At 46.6% G+C, this 22,102-nt stretch overlaps 1 protein-coding gene across 1 annotated transcript; it reads right to left on the bottom strand.

Annotated features, from left to right (window-relative positions):
- Nucleotides 1-1,098: 1,098 nt before the first annotated feature.
- Nucleotides 1,099-20,985, bottom strand: AAR2 (AAR2 splicing factor). Its single transcript, XM_052650922.1, has 4 exons — nucleotides 20,949-20,985; nucleotides 17,199-17,998; nucleotides 12,930-13,159; nucleotides 1,099-2,418 (listed from the first exon to the last, which is right to left on the bottom strand). The coding sequence occupies exons 2-4, from the start codon at nucleotides 17,953-17,955 to the stop codon at nucleotides 2,251-2,253; spliced, it is 1,155 nt and encodes a 384-aa protein (XP_052506882.1). The 5' UTR covers nucleotides 17,956-17,998; nucleotides 20,949-20,985; the 3' UTR covers nucleotides 1,099-2,250.
- Between the last annotated feature and the right edge of the window lie 1,117 nt (nucleotides 20,986-22,102).

Below are 22,102 nucleotides of genomic sequence, written 5' to 3'. Positions count from 1 at the left end.
TGGGCACCAAGAGGCTTGCCTTGACGCCTACCCCAATCCTTATGAGCTATGGGCCCCTGGTAAAATGAAGCTCTCTGAGCCTATTTTCCTATCCGTAAAATGGGGATAATAAGAGCACTGGCCACATACTGTTGTGAGGATTAAGTGACAGAAGAGAGGACTTCTAAACTGTAGCTACTTTTCCTTAACCCATTTGTGTCGGTGGGCAGAGAGGGGTGTCTGTATAGACATAAGACCAACAAGGTTAGAGAACAAGGTCACGTGGCCCGGCTTCCAGGTGTTGCCCTGACAAGGTCATCAGGAGCAACTTAGTCTCAGTGGAGCTCCAGGTACTAAGTTGCGATACTGTTACTTCTAGGTATGAAGTCAAAACCTAGCATGCCTCAGAACCCAGGCCATATCCAGATCGACTATCTTAGTTTCTGTAGGGTGGGACTTAGAAGTTTGAAGTTTGAAAAATTGAAATGACAATTTACACACCATAAAATCTACCATTTTTAAGTGTGCATTTTCAGTGGTTTTTACTATATGGTTGAACCACCCCCCCCACTATCTACTTCCAGAACCTGTTCATCATCCTGAAGAGAAACCTGGTACCTGTTAGCAGTCATTCCCCATTTCTCACTCTTTCATCCCTGGTCTCCTCAAATTCGTCCACTCTGGACGATTCATACGAACAGAATCATAGGACACGCTGTCTTTGGTGGCTGGCTTTTTTCACTCAGCACAGTGTTTTCAAGGTTCATGTATGCTGCTGAATGGATCAGGGCTTCGTTCCTTTGGAATCTGCACTTTTAACAAGCTCACCAGGTAGTTCCGATGAGTGGGCTTTGGGGAGAAAAAGAATAGCAAACCCACACAAGGTGAATCTGCTGGTTACTAGATAGATACAGGGCCTCGATCCTTCCTTCCGGTGTGCTCATCTCGGAGGGCTCATGGCGACAGGCGACGTCGCTGGCCGCCTGCCTCCTCAGAGCCTGCAGAGGTGGGCAGGGTCTTCTGGCACCTGGGAGGGAGGACGTGTGTGGCTCAGGACAGCGTCTGACTGCACGGGGCCCTGTGCATCCGCAAGAGACTCACACAAGGGGATTTGGTCTCAGCGCCAAGACTTTAATGTACATTACACTCTTGGAAAAAAATTCCAAGGAAACAAGTGGAACTGAACATCTTAACCAGTGGGGGGATTCTCACTCAGAAACCTGGTGTGAGCCGCAGCCTTGGGAGGCAGTGGGACAGGGACCCTCATCAAGGTACAACAGTGTGAGGTCAGCCAGGGCCTGTGTGCGTGATGGGCGAGCCCCTCAGGACACCCAGGAAACAGGAACCATCATCTACTCCTGTGGTCTCCACAGCGGGACAGGGGCACCCAGGCTGACAAGGTCGTCTCTGGAGCTCTGGATAAAGATGCAGAACTTCTACAAGGCCAAAGAAACCTGTCCAGAGCAAGAACCGTTCTCTTTGTTGCTGAATCTCCAGGTCATCAGAAACAGTCGTGGTGACTCTGGTGAGGAACAGGCCCATCTGGGAGGGTTGCCAAGGGCCACTTCCAGGTCTGAGGCCTCAGAATGGAACAGGTGGGAGGAGAGTGGCACTAGCGAGGCCTCTGAGGTCAGGGGCTACAACCATCTTGAAAGGTTATCCACTGGGACCTCTGGACAGGAGCAAGGAACTTCAAAGACTGCAAGAGCTGACCACTCACCAGATTTAGCCCACTGTCTTATTTCGCCCTCCTCAACCTGGGGCTCCAGAGAGGCCACACGCCCATGTTTTCTGGGATGTATTCCCATCCACAAGGGGCAGGCAGAAATTCTGGCTCATTTCCCTATTACCCTGTGTTTAACTTTTAAAAAGTCAACAACTGACATCTCAGACTCCTGGGCACTCCAGGGTTTCCTGAAACCACTCTATGGAATAACCAATCCTTTCTCTTGGGCTTGGGGCTCAACAGCTTCTCTTCTGGAAGGAAGTAGACTGCTGCTGAGGCAGGTCTCTCCCAAGAGCCCGTGTGGAATTCAGTTGGGTTAGCACCATGACCAGGCTGACGGGGAACCCACAAGGTGCCTGCGAGATGGGGAACAGCCTCTCTGGCACTGAAGGGACTTGATTACTGGTGAAGGAGGGGATTCTGGCTTCATCTTTGCAGGACCTAGCAGGGCTCCTGCCCCAGCAGGTCCCAGCTGCACGGGTGGACGGAGAAGCCAGGACTGCGGCCGTGGGGAGGGGGCCTCCCCTGGCCGAGAGCTCTCCCAGTCAGCCCGTCCCTGCGCCGTCGGGGAGCTCCACCACCACCGGTGCGCAGTCCTCAGGCTCCGCCTCAAAGTCCCACCGGAACTTCTTGGTCAGGTGAGCTCGGAACCTTTCGGCTTTCTGCCTCAGGGTGGCATCCACAGCAACGCTGCGGGCAGAGGAGAAGAAAACCTACAGAGAACAGAGGAGAAGTCACTCCTGAGAACACGCAGGGGCCGAGAAAGCGGTGGAAATTTCCTCCGGGTGCCCGGCTCTCCGGGGCGGGAGGATCAGCTGCTGCTGGCACAGGCTCAGGACACCTGCTGGGCTCTCCCCCAAACCAAGAAAGAAGGTCCAAGCCCAGATGAGAAGCTGGGGCAGGATGAGAATGGAAAATTACTGTCTTGGGCAGAGATGCCCCACTGAGAATAAGGCCAGCAGGGCCATCACCCGGCCCTGCCCTCTGGTGAGATCTACTGGGCACGTGGGCAGGAACTTAGAAAAAATGGCAGCAGCGACACCAGCTGGTGCTAAGGTGTGGGGGGCTTATGAGCCCCTAGGTCCCGTAAAAAACCCCAGGCCCTAACCCGCTGAGGGTGAACCGCTGCTCTAGTCTAAATAGACTCCAGGTGTGGGTACGCACTGCATACAATGTGAGGTTTGTATTCTCCTTAAAAGCTGTCTTTGATTTTTTTTTAAAATTGTGGCAATATATGCATAACACAAAATATATCATTTTAACCATTAAAAAATTATCATTTAAAACACTATATACCATTTACCATTTTAAAAGTACAGTTCAGTGGCATTAAGTATATTTACATTATTATGCAACCATCTCTAGAACTTTTTCATCTTCCCCAACTGAAGCTTTATACCCACTAACTCCTCATCCCCTCTCCTCCAGCCCCCGTAACTATCATTCTACTTTCAATCTCTATCAATCTGACTACTCCAGGTACCTCATGGGGCTTCCCTGGCGGTTCAGTGGTAAAGAACCCGACTGCCAATGCAGAAGGTGTCGGTTCTGTCTCTGGGTCGGGAAAACTCCCCGGAGAAGGAAATGGCAGCCCACTCCAGTATTCTTGCCTGGGAAATCCCATGGACAGCGGAGCCTGGTGGGCTACAGCTCAAGAGGTTGCAAAAGGGTAGGACATGATTTAGCGACTAAAAAACAATCAAAAAACCCCAACAGGTACCTTATATAACCTTACATAACATACAATACCTGTCCTTTTGTGTGGCTTCTTTCTCTTAGCATAATGTCTTCAAGGCTCACTCATATAGCATGTGCTAGAAATTTCCTTCTTTTTTAAGGCCGAACGATATTCCATTGTATGTATATACCACACTTTGTTTTCCGTTCATCTATCAAGGGCCATTTGGATTGTTTCTATGTTTTGGCTATTATAAATAATGCTGCTATGAACATGAATCTAAAAATATCTCCTATAGAAGCCTTGCTTTTGATTCTTTGGGGTACATACCGAGAATGGACTTTGGGATTATAAGGCGATTCTATTCAATGCTTTGAGGAACCACCATACTGTTTGCCACAGTGGCTGTGCCGTTTTCACATTTCCATCAGCGATCCAACACCTCTCTCTAACATCTTTTATTTTCTCTTTTTGTTTGTTTGTTCACAATAGCAACCCAAATGGGTGTGGCAAGAGTACTGGAGTGGGTTGCCATGCCCGCCTCCAGGGGATCGTCCCGATCCAGGAATTGAACCCGCGTCTCCTACATCTCCTGCATTGGCAGGTGGGTTCTTTATGACTAGTGGAAACACGGGCAGGGGCAAACAAGTAATTTTCTCTACATCTGAAACTCCATTTCAGACTGTCCTGGATTTCAATCCCTTCTGAGAATGACAGCAAACTCATTTCTCCTCCTCACACTATTTTACTATTTTCAAAGAAGTTTCACAGAGTAGCCCAATAGATCCTCACAAGGCCCTGGGAAGACACACTGCTGCTGCTGCTAAGTTGCTTCAGTCGTGTCCGACTCTGTGCGTCCCCATAGATGGCAGCCCACCAGGCTCCCCCGTCCCTGGGATTCTCCAGACAAGAACACTGGAGTGGGTTGCCATTTCCTTCTCCAATGCATGAAAGTGAAAAGTGAAAGTGACGTCACTCAGTTGTGTCCGACTCTAGTACGGAAACAGAAGCTAAGGGGAGTTAGATGCCTGGGTCTAAATTACCAGAAAGGAAGTAGCTTTCCCAGACTCCTTGCTGGCTCCCTGAAAGACCACCCTAGACGAGCGGCAGGAGGGTGAGAGCAGCAATTTGATCCACGTCAACCTGGTGCCCCAGTGACGGTAGACCACCATGGAAGGGATCTGGGCTCCCCGGGTCTTGACCTGACAAAGGTAACAGGCGGACTCTGCAGCTGCTTCCAGAGGCAGCCCCCTCCCGCCTGCCTCTGCACTGCCTCTCCGGTGGCAGGTGGCGTGAGGCTCACGTTTGTAGTCTCTGTTTGCAGCCACTCTGTCCGGGTGGGAGCAGGGACAGAAGTGACAGGGGAGGGGGCACAGAAGCAGAAGGTGGGGCGGTTACAGAATTTGGTTTCATTACTTGAGAATCGACTAAACACAGGAGCAGGAAGCACAGCCACAACAAAACACGGGATCAATAACTAATTGGAGGGGCTGTGTGAGCTCAGTGGCCAGCGGGCAGCGGGGAAGCCGGCGGCCTGTCTGCGGGCGGCTAATAGAGCTTGCTCTGGAGCGCTGAACTCGGGGGAGGGGGCTGGTACGGGAAGCAGAGAAGCCTTGTTGCAAACGGCCTTGGCGCTGGAGGCCCTGCACCCTCATGGGTCTGTCTCCAGGGGTCCGGGGGGGCCTGATGGCTCAATTAGCAGAAGCCTCCACTCCTTACACGCTACACTGTGCTACTCACTTCACAGTCCTCCCTCTCCAGCAGCGACCCAAAGACGCTCCATCGTCTCTGCGTTTCTGCACACACAGGCGATTCCCTCTGCTTATAGCACCCTTCCACCCCTGCTTTCTCCTCCTGCACCTACAGCTTTCTACTAGTGACCCAAACTCAGCTCAGACGCCACCCTCCTTGGGATGTCTTCCCAGACCATGGATGGACCAGGTGCTCTTTTGCGCTCCCCTGGTGCCCAGGGTTACCTGGGACATAGCCTCACTCTCAGTCGGTGGTAATCCATTTACTACTGAGCTCTCCCAAGAGATGAGGAGCAACTCCCAAGCACTGACTCCTTTACATACCTGCATCCCGCTCCCCTGGTACGAAGTCTGACATATAAAAAGGACCCATGATATGTTTAATGAACAAAAGACAACCATAGGTTCTATGAAAATCCATTTCTGGGTTCCTTTGGCACAGTGCCTGCACCAAATGATTGCTCAATAATTATGTGATGGTGCCGAAGAGAGCAAGGGACTCATCCTGGGGAGGAGGTGGCTTATTTACGAGGCCCCTAATGCCACTGGCTCACAGGCCACCTCCGTGTGACAGGACTCTTATAAAAGCCCAAGCTGAATGGAACTTAGCTCCAACCTCTGCTTCCCCAGTACCATGCCTGAGCTTCCCTTACGGCGTTTTTCACTCTCTGCTTGCATTACAGTGATCTGTGATCTATGCCCCTTCAGAGTAGAAGTCACTCCCTAATTATCCATGTGACCCGCATGGCAGATTGCCCAGGGCCTGGCGCAGAGTTAGAGCCCACAGGATGCTCCCTGAATGGATATGAATGAGACGGAGGGATCGCCCTGCATTCAGCAACGGCCAACAGCGAGGGACTGGAACAGGCTGGGCTCAGACTCATCGTTCACCCTCCCCACTCACCCCCTCAACACTACCAGCGGGGCAACATCAACTCTAGGCAGGTACAACAGAAGCCTTCAGTCTGAAAAATAAGGCTTCAGATTTTAAAAGGGCTATGTCCTTTTTGAAGAATCTGTCAGTCTAATCCTTGCTACAAACCTGGAGGTAGGAGGACAGGAAATTACTATTCCCACTGTACAGATGAGGATGGTGATAAATGCTGAGCAAGTGATACGGGTCAAGCAAGATGCAGTCCAAGTAGGGAAACTGAAATCCTTCTTCCCTACCAAGACCTTCTTTTTGTCTTGACACAGACTTAATCCATCCTTGATATTTTCAGCAGTGCCTGTGGGGAGCCAAGGGGCCTGGAGACCAGGTTCTTCTGGAACTGTGCCTTCTGTGGGCCTCTGAGACCCAGGGCACAGTCCAGGTTGACTGCTTTAACAAACCAACTTTACTGAGGCATCATTTATTTACAATTAAGTTCATCCATTTAAAATTTTGATTCATTTTGATGAATGTATACATCCATACACTGACTTCCCCAGTGGCACGGTAGTAAAAGAATCTGCCTGCAATGCAAGAGATGCTCAAAAGACCCGGGTTTGATCCCTGGGTCATGAAGATCCCCTGGAGAAGGAAATGGCAACCCACTCCAGTATTCCTGCCTGGAGAACCCCAAGGACAGAGGAGCCAGGTGAGCTACGGCCATGAGGTCGCAGAGAGTCAGACACGACTGAGCGACTAAACGACAGACAATATACCCGTGCAGCCAGTATACGACATAATCAAGGCAGATAGTGTCTGCTTATAGCTTCTCCTTTTGGTACCTAGTTCTACGAGTTTAAAGGCCCACATCCCATCACTATCAGGATACTGAACAGTTCCATCACTCCAAAAATATTCCCTCATGCTGTCCCTTAGGGATCAAATCCTCCCCTGTCCCCTAGCCCCTGGGACGCACTGATCTATTTTTGTCCCAAGAGTTTACAAAATTCACCATTCAGAAGAGGAGATATTTAGACAGTTTCACATTGAGACAGATGTTTAGACGATTTACTTTGATTCTCTTGTTTTTAGATTAATTGTATGCCTTCTTATGTAGATTTAGTAGTGATCTGGTTACTGTGAAACAGCAAACTTTTTAAAATCACTGAGAAATGAATCACCTTAATATGGGAATATTAACCCTGGATATTATAAAAATCCTTTTGAAATAGAAAAATAACATTTTATAAACATCTGTATTTATCTAAAACTAAAAGCAAACCCATTGGGGATTTTTCTTCAAATGTAAAAAAAGGTATTAATACATCTACCATTAAGTCTATATATTGTAAAATTGTGAATTATTTTAGTCAGAAAAGTGAAAGCTTTCCTTTAAACCCAAGTTAAACAAATTGAGTTCAGTCAGGTCACCTTGAGAAATTCAAAATGCCACGGTAGATAGCTGAGTCACTTCTTATCCTATTTTTTTGGCTAGACCAAAAAGATGCAATTTTCTAATTTTTTAAACTCCCAGATGATTATTCAACTTAGAATGAAACTAGCCAGAGGTAGAACATTTTATTTTCACTTGCAGAAGAAGAAAGTGGTGTTAAAAGCAAGACTATCACTTCACAGTGATTATCAAGAAGGCAAAAAGCAGCAGCAATCATGCTTTCTAAGGTCAATTTAAAGAATTTAGGATGTTTTATCTGGGGCTCTAATCACATATGGGAGAGTCAGAACTAAAGTTCAGCCTTGTCATCCACCAGGTCTGGCAATCTTGGGCAAAATTATTTGTTTCCTCATCAGTAAGGATATCAGTAAAATGGGATTATATACTTAACTTCTTAAATTGTTGTGAGAGCTAAACAAAATAACGTACAGGAAACGTGCAGAAGCGACAGCTGTCAGCAGGAGGTGCAGGAGCGGGTAGGTGAAGTTTATCATGGCTGGTGTTATGATAAAACACAGGTATATGTTGTTTTATTGCACTTCACGGGCACTGCATTTTTTTACAAATTGAAGGTCTGTGGTAACCCTCCATGAAGCAAGTCTATTAGTGCCATTTTTCTAACAGCATTTGGTCACCTTGCGTCTATGTCACATTCTTGTAATTCTCAAAATATTTCAAACCTTTCACCACCAGAAAGATTACAACTCACTGAGGGCTCAGATGGTGGTTAGCATTTTTTGGCAATAAAGTATTTCTTCATTAAGGTTGTTTTTGGACATAATGCTATTAAACACTTAACAGACTATAGTATACGACAGTATATGACTTAAAAAAAATTATTTATTTACTTGGCTGCACCGGGACTTAGTTGTGGCACACAGGATCTTCAGTTGCAACATTTGAACCCTCAGCTGCAGCATGTGGGATCTAGTTCCCCAACCAGGAATCGAACCTGACCCCCCTGTGTTGGGAGCATGGAGTCTTAGCCACTGCACCACCAGGGAAGTCCCAGTGTATGACTTTTATATACACTGGGAAACCAAAAAATTCACGTGACTCACTTTGGGCAATATTTACTTTATTGTGGTAGTCTGGAACCGAACCCGTATCTCCAAGGTATGCCTGTGCTATAGACATTGTCAGAGCTGGTGTTCTCCCTTGAGAGTTATAGATGGACAGTATTTAGAATACTGGCAAGAAATGAAGCTGGAAAGCCTATTTGGCCTACTGTGACTAAAAGTATTTAAAAAAAGAAAAAAGGTTACATGACTATATGCCTAAATGCTATGCAATCAGCAATAAGAATTCTTATTTTGTACATAACTCACTTTATAACATACTATTAAATTCAGATTATCCTTTCATTGGCTTTAAACAAATCATGATGACTTAAGTTGCTTTAAGTAAAAGAAAAAACTGTATCTATTTTTGTAAAACAAATAATTTTTATTCATGCTAAATCCACGGGATTTGTAAAAATCCCAGTGGCATCTATTGAAAGGGGCCTCTAATGGCAGAGGGCATTACATGGTTGATTTTACACAAGCTAATGTGGCTGTCTAAGTGCTCACACACAGACACCAGCCCCTCTCTGTGGGTAGCAGCCATTTAAACTCCGAAGCAGGAAAGCTGGTTCCACTTACTTGGCGACCTGCGGGGAGAGCAGGGGACTGGCTGCGAGGCTTCTATGGGCTGACTCATTCCCTCACAGACACCGGAGGTGAGTGCCTGTGTGGGGGGCACTGGATCTCAGTGCCAAGATGGCACCAATGTAACTCACCATGGAAAAAGCGAGAAAAACTTTTGAAATATCTTTTCCACATTTTGCCTGTTGAAATCTGTGTCATCCTTCAAGCCCATGGCCAAAGGCCCCCCCCCTTTACAAAAAAGCCATTCTTGATCCTCCGTCTCTTAAATCTCAACCCGTGTGAATGAACCAACCAACCAACCCTCTCTGGTGCTCCTAATACTCTTTGATCAGACTTCACTGTTTACAATATCGTAGCACGGTCATCTATTTACATTGTCACAGGAATTATGCACTGTGTCCATCTAAAAACACCCAGTAACACAATGTAAAATAAGTGCTAAACCTCAACCAGGTGTGGAAGATAACCAGATGGACAAAAAGTACGTTTCCGGAAAGAGCCCACGGCTCGGTGGGGGAGTCAGACAGACAGCACATACATTTCAGCAAACACAGCCTGTGCCATCTAATAGTGACAAGTACAAAGTAGGCTAATAGTATGGCAAGGAGGGAGAGATTAGACGTGGCGCCACAGAGAGCGATGCCGATGCCTAGCGGACACCTTGTGGGATGAGGGGTACACAGCAGGCAGGGAGAAAAGCAAGATTCAGTTAAGAAGACGTGAAATACGGGTATAAAGGTTTAGTTGTACCAGATAAAAAAGTTCTAGAGATCCGCTCTATTCATAGTTAACAATACTGTACTGTATCCTTGGACTGCAAGGAGATCAAACCAGTCAATCCTAAAGGAAATCAACCCTGAATATTCATTGGCAGGACTGATACTGAAGCTGAAGCTCCAATACTTTGGCCACTTGGTGTGACGAGCTGAATTGCTAGAAAAGACCCTGATGCTGGGAAAGACTGAAGGCAAACGGAGAAGTGGGCAGCAGGGGATGAGATGGTTAGACAGCATCACCAGCTCAATGGATATGACTTTGAGCAAACTCCAGGACACAGCAGAGGACACAGCAGTCCATGGGTTGCAAAGTCGGACACGACTTAGCGACTGAACAACAACTGCACACTTAAAAAATTATTGTGAGGGTAAATCTCACGTTATGTATTTTTTACAGTTAAGAAAATAAAAGGGAAGCATGAAACAACATGGCCGGTCTGGCAACCTGCAGGGAGACCACTGCCGCTGTGGCTGATGGGGAAATAGGGGAAGAAAGGAGACGCTGGAGAACAGGTTAGCAGCTAGATCAACATGGACCTCGGGACCTAGGTTTGCAGGCAGTTAAGGACCACAGAGAGACAGGATCACAGGTGCCTTTTGGTGGCAGAGTGCGAGACAGACGGATTAACAGGGATAAACACGGAAGTTGGTAAAGTCTGATGCAATCCAGATGAGACCAAAAGGCCTGGGTTAGGGAAATGGTACTACCTTCTAAAACACTTAGTGCTATCTGGAGTCATTTGGTTAATTCATTTGTTTACTTTCCCACCAAAATATAAACTCCAAGGTACTATGTCTTGCTCATAGCTATATTTCCCATCTTAGATCAGAGCCTTGTATACAGCAGGTGCTCAGCAAACACCTGATAAATCAATGAAGTGAAGCCACTGCACAAGTCCTTCAACTTCCAGAGTTATATGTCAGCTACTTGATAACAGGGACTCTTCCAACAGTATGGTGGCTTCAGAAAAGTGTTCTGTACCTCCGAGAAACAGGCTACCTCACGTATGTGTCCCTCAACCCTTTCAGAAGAATGTTGTACATAAAGAAAGGATGCGCAAAAACAGATGCTGATTTATTTTTTTAAAGGCACATGTCCTGGATTTTTCCAAATAATGACACTGAATTTTCTTGGTGAAAACTCCAAAGACAGAATGCCTCTAACCATCAGCTTTGCACACCCCACCTGGATATCGAGCAATCCAGCTGGGCCCTTTATGCTTCATAAATCATTGCTGGCAACAAAGCCTCAGCAATTAGAGCTCAGCTGTTGGCTGTGCTGACAATGGCTGGGACGGCCAGTGACACAGTGTGGCTCTCCTATGTTTGCGCGACAGCATTAATGCACATCGCAAGGACAGTGTGCATTCCCGTGGGCCACAGCCACTGCCAGAGGCAGGTTAGCAGGCTGCGGCCTCCTACTGCTCTGCAACCCACAACCCAGTAACTGTGGGGTGGATTTCCCCTGCAGAGGAAGAATAAAGGGATTTAATTTCTCTGTTACATCAAAAACCAATAAAAGGGCAGTTTTATAACTTGTATGAAGTGGAATATGCCAGGCTCAAACCATCAGCTTGCCTGACTCATCCCTCATCTGCACATGTCCTTCAACTTCCAGAGTTTTATCGCAGCTGCTTGATCACAGGGACTCTTCTGACAGCATTTTGGCTTTAGAAAAGTGTTCTTTACCTCTGAGAAACAGGCCCCTGATAGTGTCACCACTAATGTCAATCAAGACTCTTTCCAGAGGGGGAGACACTGTATTCAGTACATAGGGGCATAAGCACAGGCCTGAAATCAAGACTAAGGCCTGGGTACAAATCCTGACTCTGCCACTTACCAGTTCTGTGACCTTATGTGAATGATTTAACCTTTGTAAGTCTCAGTGTTTTCATCTGTAAAATGGGAATAATCCTCCCTGCCTTACGGTGCTCCAGAGAGATTAAATGAGGGAACCCACATAAACAGAGAAGCATGGTGCCCATTAAATGTCAACAGGCATTTCATGACTGTTCATTCCTCCCCTTACCATGCGTGGGAGTGGGAGATGAGTGACTGGCCCCTTTTAAGGGGTAGGCCTATGGGGGTCTCCCACACAGGGAGAAGAAAGCAGTCCTGGAACAAAAAGTATGGAAACTGACAGCCTGCAGCTCTGCCCCTTCTACACTCAAGAAAGTTACAAAGCGTGAGCGACAGAGGCTGTCCCAAGAACATAAAGGGAGCTAATCTGTTTGCAAAGGGAGGAAATAGCGCAGGATGAAGATTTTAAGTTGTTTGAAGCTTCTTCCCTAATTACCACTCATAATGAAAATTTAATTGCTGAGTTAAAAGCAAATTTCACTTTTTTTCTATCAGAGGATCTCTGCAGAAACTGGCACATTTTGTTTGAACAGGAAATCAAAGTTACTTTCGTGCTTAAATGAGATCTAAGCAGTTGCAGATGTTTCCTTGGGAATAACTAGCTTCCAAACTCTGTCCTACTGGGTTGCGGCAACTCACAGCTCTAGGCCGGGAGGAAGAAAAACTGTTTTGAGTGCAGTTGCTCGAAGGGTGGGGCTGAATCAAATTCCAAGTGCCCCACTGCTAGGCATGTTGGGGTGAGGCAGGGAGAAGAGGGTATAGAGAGAGGGTCTCTGGCATTAAGGAGCTTACAATTGAGTAGGAGAAAGAGAACCAGGGAATAGTCTATGATTAGGAAACTGAAATGAAGAAAGCTTGGCTCAGGAAAGCACTGTTGTTCAGTCACCAAGTCCTGTCCGACTCTTTTGTAACCCCTTGGACTATAGCCCGCCAGGCTCCTCTGTCTATGGGATTTCTCAGGCAAGAATATTGGAGTGGGTTGCCATTTCCTTCTCTGGGGGATCTTCCCAAACCGGGGATCAAACCTGCGTCTCCTGCATTGGCAGGCAGATTCTTTACCACTCAGTCCCTGGGGAAACCCCAAGGAAAGAACAGCAAGAGACAGAAATGTAAGCCTCTCTGGGTGCTTTCACACACCGTGGCCTTCATTCTGACCCACTTGGGTGTCAGCCAGAAGCCCGCTCACCTGTAAGGTGCTGGTGAGGAAGTTGTCCTGGGAGACAATGTCCACAAAGAAGTCGGCGGGGATCTCGCCGAGCTGGTGGTACAGGATGGAGATGAGGTTGACGTAGAGGGTGTGGTGCTTCACCATGGCCTCTTCTGACCGGCACAGAAGGTTCAGGAGCCGCTTCCAGTGCTCGAAGGCCTCGTACACATTCCCCAGCAGGAAGCACACGAAGGCAAACTGGAGCTCACCTGAGAGGTGCAGAGAGGAGAGATCAACCTGAGGGAGAGGGTTGCTGGCTGACTCGACTAAGCCATCAGGGCCACCGGACCTCAGCCTGAAGTGGCTGTCTAGCCTTGTCACTCCTTCAGAGCCTGGCATGGGGTTTTGCACCTAGCAGCTGCTCAATAAACGTTTGCTGAACTGCTATAAACTCAAGCCGTGAGAAACCAAACTGGTTTTAGATTTCTGTAAGATCAGATTGCAAGAGAAGAAGCACACCGAGTATTTACCTAGCATTTAACAAGTTAACAAAATGGGTCTGTGGACATTACGCCAAGTGGATCCTCAAACTGGCTGCCCATCTGAATTACTAGGAGAACTTGGGAAAAATAAAGCTGCCCGAGCCTCACTGCGAGAGATCCTGGTTGCAGACAGATGATGGAGCCTTGGCATGTGTAGCTCTAACAAGCTTCCTGGGTGAATCTGATGCACATGGTCTGCTTCAGGGGCAGGGAAAGGCTGTGTAACACCACGGAACCCTCAGCCCAACTCCATAAGGTGGTCAGGGAAGGTGGTATTTGCCTCAGTGTACAGATGAGCTCAAGAGACTTGCCCAAGGTCACACATCTAATGCTTAGCAACTGAACAACAGAAAGATAAAACAGATTTCTATTGGGTGGGAATGGTTCTAGGGCCTTCTAGAACAGGAAAATTCATGAATACTTGTTCCAGGGTGAGCCTGCCAGCCAAATCATTTGTGTTTGTTTAATCATAGGGCTCTACAATTTGCTTGCTATGAGCAGCTTGTGGCTAAGAGCATGGGCTCTGGAGCCAAACTGCCTGGGTTCAAGTCTCAGCTCCACCACTTCCCATGTGTGTGACCTTGGGCAAGCTACTTAATCTGTTTATGCTTCAGTTTCCTTATTTGAGGGATGCAGTAGAGATTATGTGAATCGATACAGTATTTCGTTGGCCCCAAATTTCATGCCAGGGTTTCCATAACATCGTATGGAAAAATCCAAACAAACTTTTGGGCCAGCCCAATACATATAAAGCACTTAGTGTAACACTTGGCGCAAACTAGACTTCCCTGGTGGCTCAGACGCTAAAGCATCTGGCTACCATGCGGGAGACCCAGGTTCGATCTCTGGGTTGGAAAGATCTCCTGGAGAAGGAAATGGCAACCCACTCCAGTACTCTTGCCTGGAAAATTCCATGGATGGAGGAGCCTGGTAGGCTACAGTCCATGGGGTCGCAAAGAGTCGGACACAACCGAGCGACTTCAATGTCAATGTCAATGTCGGTGCAAATTAGCACTCCAGAAACCTCAGTTATTATTCCCACATTCCCAGCAGATCCCTGTCGCAAAGAGACCTGACAGTCCAGAAGCCACTGTCCTTGGGTGAGCAGCTGGGTCTCTGGGTGCCAAGATATACTGTTGCTGATCAGACATGTTTTCTCTGGCTTCAAATTTAAGGGGGACTTCTGTGGTATATCTACACATGGGCCATGAAAAGAACAGATGTGGGACATCCCTGGTGGTCCAGTGGTTAAGACTCTGCCTTCCACAGCAGGAGGGGCAGGTCTGATCCCTGGTTAGGGAACTGTAAGGTCCCACAAGCTGTGGGGTGTGGCCAAAATTTTTTTAAAAAGATGTACTCAACACTAAACACCTCTTTAAACACATGGTGTCCAATTTCTGTCACTTCTGGAGAGCTGGAAAAACTAGTTCTCTGTTCCTAGGATTGTGGAACTAAGTTTGATTTGAGCAGATTGCTACGGGGTCTAGACATTTTGGACATTTGATTAATATTTTCAAAATATAGTCAAGTTTCCTCTGTATGACAGAGGTTAATGATTTGCTTCTTCAGTTGGCTTTACCTGGTTAGTTTGTGGAAATACAAGCTGCTTCTCTGAATTTAGGGCATTCATTTAAATTTATACATCTCTGGCTTAGTCTAAAATTAAATTGAGATGAGAAATAATTTCAAAGAGCTGTCAAAAAGATACAGTGATCCTTGCAACAGACCTTTTCACAAGATTACTTTGAAGAACGGAAATGTTTAGGAGGTAGAAAACAGGATTTCTGTTCATTCTGAAGCCAGGATCTCAAGTGTTACTTATTAAATGAAAATTGATACACACCCTTAAAATGTCCCTCTTTATCAGCTGAGCCTATTATATAAAAGGCCCTATATTCAAATTCTCACTGATCTTCCAATAGAAAAATATGCAAATATTAGACTTGTAAAAGCAAAAATACTAGTAGCTATTAAAGCTGTGACAAACGTTTGCTGTCACTAGTAATCAAAGAATATAAACTGAAACAGGAAGTCACTCTTCAACCATCCAGTCAGAAGAGGACTCTGCTAAATCACCGTGTCAAATGCCATGTCAAAAGGTGATGGGCCACAACCTCATTAGCTGGCAAAGATGCCTGACCTTCTCCTGGCAGCATGCACTCTCTGATCCAACAATTTCAACCCCAAAATACGCAGAAGGGCACACCAGGAGACTCTTACACTTACAATATGGAAACCAGGAACATCTTCAAAGATTCATTAACAGGGGCGGGTCCAATAACAATGGAAGTTCAGTAGCCACTAAAGAGAAGTGACCATTTCAGTGACATGGAATAATATTTATATTAAAGCAAATTACAGGATAATATACTGTAATCCTGCTTTTGTAAAAATATCATATATACACAAACATATAATAAAAACAAAAAGGAAACAGAAACGTATTAAACTGAGAAATACAAATGTGTACCTTAAAAATGTGTATGTATCTTAAAAACATTGTGTATGACTTAATTCCTTTTAAATTGTCAAGGTTTGTTTTAAGACCCAGAATATGGTCATACTTGTTTATGTTCTGTAAGGATTTGAAATGAATGCATATACTGAGGTTGTTGGGTGGAATGTTCTATAAATATCAATTAGATCCTATTCGTTGATGCTATTGTTGAATTCCTATAAATATTTGCTGATTTTCAATCTAATTGTCCAATCAATTTTTGAGTTTAGTGTTGAAGACTTAAAACTATTGTGGGTCCATCTACTTCACCTTTCAATTCTATCAAGTTTTCATTGACATATTTTGCAATTCTGTGGTCCATTGCACACAAATTTAGAATAGCTATGTCTTCTTTGTGGACTGGTGCTTTATCATTATATAATGTCCTTCTGTGTTTCTCGTTAAAAAAAAGAAAGAAAAGTACAACAAAGTGAACAAAGACAGCTATTTCCAGGTGGTGGGATTTGGACTTTCATTTTTGTTTTCCTTTAAGGATAAATATGTTATTTTTTGTAATAAGCGGGGGAAAAACAACAATAAAGACTGTAACAGTTAAAAGAAAATCACTGTTCTGGTTGAGAGTCAAGAGTAAACTGAAGGGGCAGGTGGAAGGCTCCCAGGAACACGATGGGCCTGGGACCGGGAGCCCTGGGCTCTGGTCTCACTTCAGCTATATCACTTAGCAGTCAAATCCCTTCCCTCTATGGACCTCAATCTGTAAAATGTAGTGGTGGGCAGGCGAGGCCACACTATGGGTTCCCTGACATGGGACTGTTTGCATCAGGCTCACCTACAGCACTTGCCTGTCAGGCAGACAGACAGGTAAAATGCTGGGAACCTACTCCAGATCTCTCGAATCAGTCTCCAGGGGTAAGGCCTGGGAATCTGTACCTAAATAAAAAAATAAATATATAGTTTATGTATTTGGCTGCATCAGGTCTCAGCTGTGTCATGCAGGACTTTTTGTTGCGGTGCACAGGGTCAGTAGCTGCAGTGTGTGGGCTTAGCTGCTCTGTGGCCTGTGGGATCTTAGTACCCCGAGCAGGGATTGAACCCAAGCCCCTGCATGGCAAGGCGGATTCTGAACCACTGGAACACTAGGGAAATCCCTGGGAATCTGTTCCTTTAACAAGCATTCTGGATAAGACCCCCTCCTAGCCAGGTTTAGGAACCACTAGACCAAATCAGCAAAGAGGGACTCCCTATTCTCAAGCCGCTCGGCCACACAGCCCTCCCCTGGCCCCCTCTCAAAGCCGTGTTCCTCCTCACCGAGCACGTCCTGGGGGCTGCAGGGGAACTGCTTGCTGAGCACAGTCTCCAGGGCATAACTCAGGTCCATGCTGTGCCTGGTTATCTCGGCCGGTGTGGCACCTGCCGGGAACATCTGTGTGGGCAGCTCGGAGAAGCGGATCTCTGTGCCGGCCCTGGGCTTCATCTCAGGCAGCCGGGCCAGGCCCTCCTGGTAGCTCTTGCACTCGGTGCCGCAGCGCGGGAGATTCTGCCCCACCCGGTCCTTGGTGTGCTTCATGGAGAGCACGGGCAGCACCTCTGAGAAGGCACAGATCTGCCGACTCTCGGGCTGCAGCTTCTCCACGGTGGCCTCGCTGATGAAGTTGGTGAGGGAGATCCACTTCTTGAGCGTGGCGTAGGGGTAAGGTCCCAGGAACTGGTCCAGCTCCTGGAGGTTGGCCCTCATGGCCTCCACCTCAGCCTCTGGGGCTGGGGACAGGTCGACCTCTTCCCGGGCCGCATCCCAGCGTAGGACTTTCAGCCCCCGCTGCTGCAGGTTAAGGAAGAAGCCCATGCGAGGGCCCACCTCCCTGGGATTGGCCTTGTCCACAGAGCTGTAGTGGAGGAAGTGGATGCCTGGCGGGATCATCTTCACACCTCGGAACTTGGGCCCCACTTCCCAGGAGTTGTAGTCAATGCCAAACTCTGTCCCCTTGGGCATATTCAGGATGACCACGGTGGCCCCTTCAAAGAAGAGGCGCCGGGCAAGCTCAGGATCCATCTGCATGGCAGCCATGGGGCCAGGGGTGAGTGATCAAAAGGAAAACTTCTCTATTCCGCTGAAAAAGAAAGAAGTCAGAGTTAATCAGAACCTTGGGAAGGATTCTTCATTTGCTGAGCATTCTCTATGTGCCAGATACTGAATTAGACCCCTGAAACAATTCAGTTCAGTCATTCAGTTGCGCCCGACTCTGCAACCCCTTAGACTGTAGCATGCTAGGCTTCCCTGTCCATCACCAACTCTGGAGCTTGCTCAAACTCATGTCCATTGAGTCAGTGATGCCATCCAACCATCTCATCCTCTGTCGTCCCCTTCTCCTCCTGACTTCAATCTTTCCCAGCATCAGGATCTTTTCCAGTGACATAATTTTCTACCTTGATTTTCATCACAGGTAAAGAAAACGATACTCAAAGAGAAGACGGTTTTCGTTTCTGAGTTTAATGAGCAAGAACACTCACTTCACAGCTGGAAAGACATCAGTTAAAGAAAAGAGACATGTTCAAGATCACACAAGGACCCAGTTAGAACCTGGGTACCCTGCCCTCCAGGCCAGTGTTCTTTCCACTGTGCACTTCGAAGCTCCTTCAGATCTCCTTCGGATCTGTGCACTCTTCAGATCTCCTTCTCATAACAGAAGATGAAGGTGGAGAAGGCCTGGTTGGTCCACTCTAAAGAATTAGTGTGCCTAAACCGTCTTAAACTATAATTCTGTCTAAAACTTAGAAGATTCGAGAAGCATCCACCCAGTTTCCCATAAGCCTCAGCGGAGGCCCAGAAATGGACAGAAAGTGGAAACGGGGTGCTTAGCATCTAAAATTCACAAAAGAGTATTGTAAAGTAAAATAAAATAAAATAAAAAAATAAAATAAAATTCACAAAAGGTTTGGGCAGTGGAGAGCTTTTCAACCACAACCCTCTTCTCCCGCATATATACAAATACATATATAAAATATGTATTATATATATATATATAAAGAAGTCTAAAGTCCAGGGAGTGAAACAACTTTCCAAAGGGTCCACAGTCAGTAGCACCTCTGGACTGCTCACCCAAATGGATCCAGGTGGCATGGCTGGCCTCGGATCAGTATTTAGAAGACAAAGACCTTAGAACATTTATTTTTATCTACCTCTGAACTACCCAAGAGGACACACTGATAAGACTTCTGTAAACAGACATAGTCTCTGTATTTATAAGGATGGGTCCAACATGAACTAATTTTAACAGAACACGTCTCTCTAGTCCCAAGACACCTACCTATTCAATTCAACAAATAACCTTGGAGAGCCTGCAGGATTTTTGCCAGACACGAACAGAAATAATCATGGAGAAGACAGTTACTGCCTTCCAGGCACTTCCAATCTAGCCAGACATATCAACAAGACCACAAAACTTCACAAACAGAAGAACCAGCTGCCTGTTTAATTCCTTTTACTCATTTTATTTAAACAAACAAAACAATACCATGAGGAAAGGAAGACCAACCCTTTTCCCAATATGGAAAGGACATATTTTATTGTCTTTACCCAAAACCTACACAAATGATTATGACTCTAAATCAACATTTTTTTTCAAACTGCAAGTCACAATCAGATAATGGGTTAAAAGATCAACTTAGAGGATCTCAACCAACATTGTTTGGTTTTTTTTAAATAAAAGGGCAAAATTTTAAAAAATCAGAGTACATCCTAAGAAGTAAAACTAAGCACTGTTTTCTGAAGCTTTGTGTGTTTGTATGGACTCTTGGTCACCATGTAAAATGTATGCGTTACTGTAGGTCACAGTGCAAAAAGTCTGAAAGCCACTGCTCTAAATAATTTATATCATCTTACTATCCCCAATCTTGAGTTCAAAAGGCACTTAATATATTTATTAAATGAACAGCTATTGCATTTAGAATAATTGCTCATCAATTAGCCATTTTCCCAGTGGCATCTGTGTGCTCCTCTTTGATAATGCCACTTCTTTCTTTCTACTTCCAGCAGATTGTAATTCTCTTCACTATCTCTTCCACAGCTGGCAAATGACCTGGCACAAAGAAGATGCCTTGAGATACAGAGAATCACATCTACCCACTTCTCTCCACCACATCCTTAATCTAAGCTACCATGTCCCTCAGCCAGATTGTCCCTGCAATCCCTTCTCCATCCAAAAGCAGGAGTGACCTTCTCAAACCGCCAGTCTAAGCATGTCACCACCCATACTTAACATCCTGAGAGACTTCTCACGTGGCTCTTGGCAAACCTACAAGGGCTGTATGGCCTGGTCCGTGGAAACTCCTCCAGCTTGTCTCATATCATGCTTCCTCCACAAGCTCTGCTGCAGCCACACTGACTCTTTCAGACCCTCAAACAGAGGCTCCCCTGATAGAAAACTCTTCCCTCCTCTCTGTCTCAAACCATTTTTCTGATCTCTGCTTAATATTTACCTTCTCAGCAACGCTTCCTCGACCTGGGGCTAAGTCAGATCTCCTGTGATATGCTCTCAAAGTGCTTTTTATCTTTCCATTTCACTGATCACAGCTGCAAGTTTGCAAATATTAATAGAGGGCTGTCACCTCCAGGAGATGCGGGTCTTTCGTACCTCTAGCACATATGAGACGCTGGCTAAACATCTGTTTAAAAAAGTACGATATCCATTTTGTAGATGAGAAACAAAGGCTCGGCTCGTGGAAAAAACCTTACCGAAGATAGAGTAAACCAGAACCACGTCAGGCGGAGCCAAGGCCTCCGAGCCCATAAGTTCTAAAGTTAGGAAAAAAGAAGTTTCCCAGGTGCCCCCAGGAAGTTCTGGCGACGGCGTATCTGACGGTTACAAGGGGAGCAAGTAAGAGTAACCCACCTGAAAGAGGCAGGTGGGTCCCACCCACCGGCTCAAGACCGGGACGCCACAGTCCCAGCTCGGTGCCCGAGTTCAGGCCCTCCGCAATCCCCAGCCGGCAAGAAGGGTGGCCGGACCACACAGACAACGAAAGCAGAACAGCTAAAAGCGGACAGGAGGCTGCACTCACCGACTGGTGTCTCGCCCAGGTCCAGGGATCGCAGAAGCGCACCGGAAGTTCTCCCTCTTTGGCGCCGGACGGGAACAACAGGGGAAAGGGGCCGGGCGGGTCCCTGGGTCGCGGAAGAAACGGCCCGTGCCAGCAGGTTCCGCCCCATCGAACGTTGCCTTTGGCTACTGGATTTAGTTCTTGAACCCGTGGATAATAACTTTCATCAAACGATGCATTTTATATCCCGGTACAGAAACACATCCGCAAGTCACGGCTTTTCGGTTTCAGTCGTGGTCTCTGAGGTTCGGGTCAAGGTCCTAGCTGTCCAGTAGCCACAGTCAGAGGCTCAGTCATAGTCCTGGTCAGCCGATCTCAATCAGAGTGAGTGTCACAGTTGGCCCTTTATCACCTGGTCTTAGCTTCCAACCATACTCAGCTGTAGGGGAGAGCTTCAGAAACCCAGGCCAGAGAGACCCAGTCTAACAGCCACAGTCACCACAATGATCCTTCCTGCCATAAACACCCGATATCTTCTGGCAGTGCAGGCCTAGTATGAAATCTTAGGTAGGCTGTATATGCACCTTGAGGCAGGGAACCTGTCTTGTTCTCTGCTGTTTTTCTGGAATCCACACAAAGACCCAGTTCAACACATATATTATGCATTTAATTAATGACAGTGATTCTTTATTAATTAGTGACTTCTATTTTGGAGCCTAGCTCTGTGCTGGGTGGTTGTATCAGTCAGGGTTCAATCAAAGAAGCAGAGCCAGTGGGAGGTTATTTAAGAGCTTTATTACAAGGAACTGGCTTATGTGATTCTGAGGGCTGCCTAAGGAAATTCAAAATCCAGAGGGCGGGCCCCTTGGGTATATGATTTCTAATCCTTGCACTAACCCTAGTAAGCAGACTCAGTATTCCCAACATGCAGAAGAGAAAACTGAGGCTCTGAGCAGTTGCACAGCCAGAGAGAGGCCAGGCTAGAATGCAAACCAAGGTCTGACCGGTGACCGGCTCTTCTTGTCTCTGTGCTGCTGCTCTTTAGCTTGCCTGTCACAATTCCTCAGTGACAGCTGGACATGCCCATCTGTCTCAGTCAAAATTCATCTCTTAGTGGGTTGCAGACTAGACTGGGCCCTGCAGTCATGGTGGATCATAATGAGCTGCCACAGGAT

The sequence above is a fragment of the Budorcas taxicolor genome, chromosome 13 (assembly GCF_023091745.1).
Source record: "Budorcas taxicolor isolate Tak-1 chromosome 13, Takin1.1, whole genome shotgun sequence".
NCBI classification, from domain to species: domain Eukaryota; kingdom Metazoa; phylum Chordata; class Mammalia; order Artiodactyla; family Bovidae; genus Budorcas; species Budorcas taxicolor.
Note: the sequence above shows the minus strand (reverse complement) of the source record. Positions and strands in the feature narration are given on the sequence as shown.

What these genes read in the sequence shown, in the direction of transcription:
- AAR2 (XM_052650922.1), bottom strand. Translation starts at nt 17,955, where the DNA reads ATGGCTGCCATGCAGATGGATCCTGAGCTTGCCCGGCGCCTCTTCTTT. An exon ending in CAGCCCCCAGGACGTGCTCG is followed by an intron (nt 13,160 to 17,198) that starts GTGAGGAGGAAC and finishes TGCACCTCTCAG; the next exon opens with GTGAGCTCCAGTTTGCCTTC. An exon ending in TCCTCACCAGCACCTTACAG is followed by an intron (nt 2,419 to 12,929) that starts GTGAGCGGGCTT and finishes TGTTCTCTGTAG; the next exon opens with GTTTTCTTCTCCTCTGCCCG.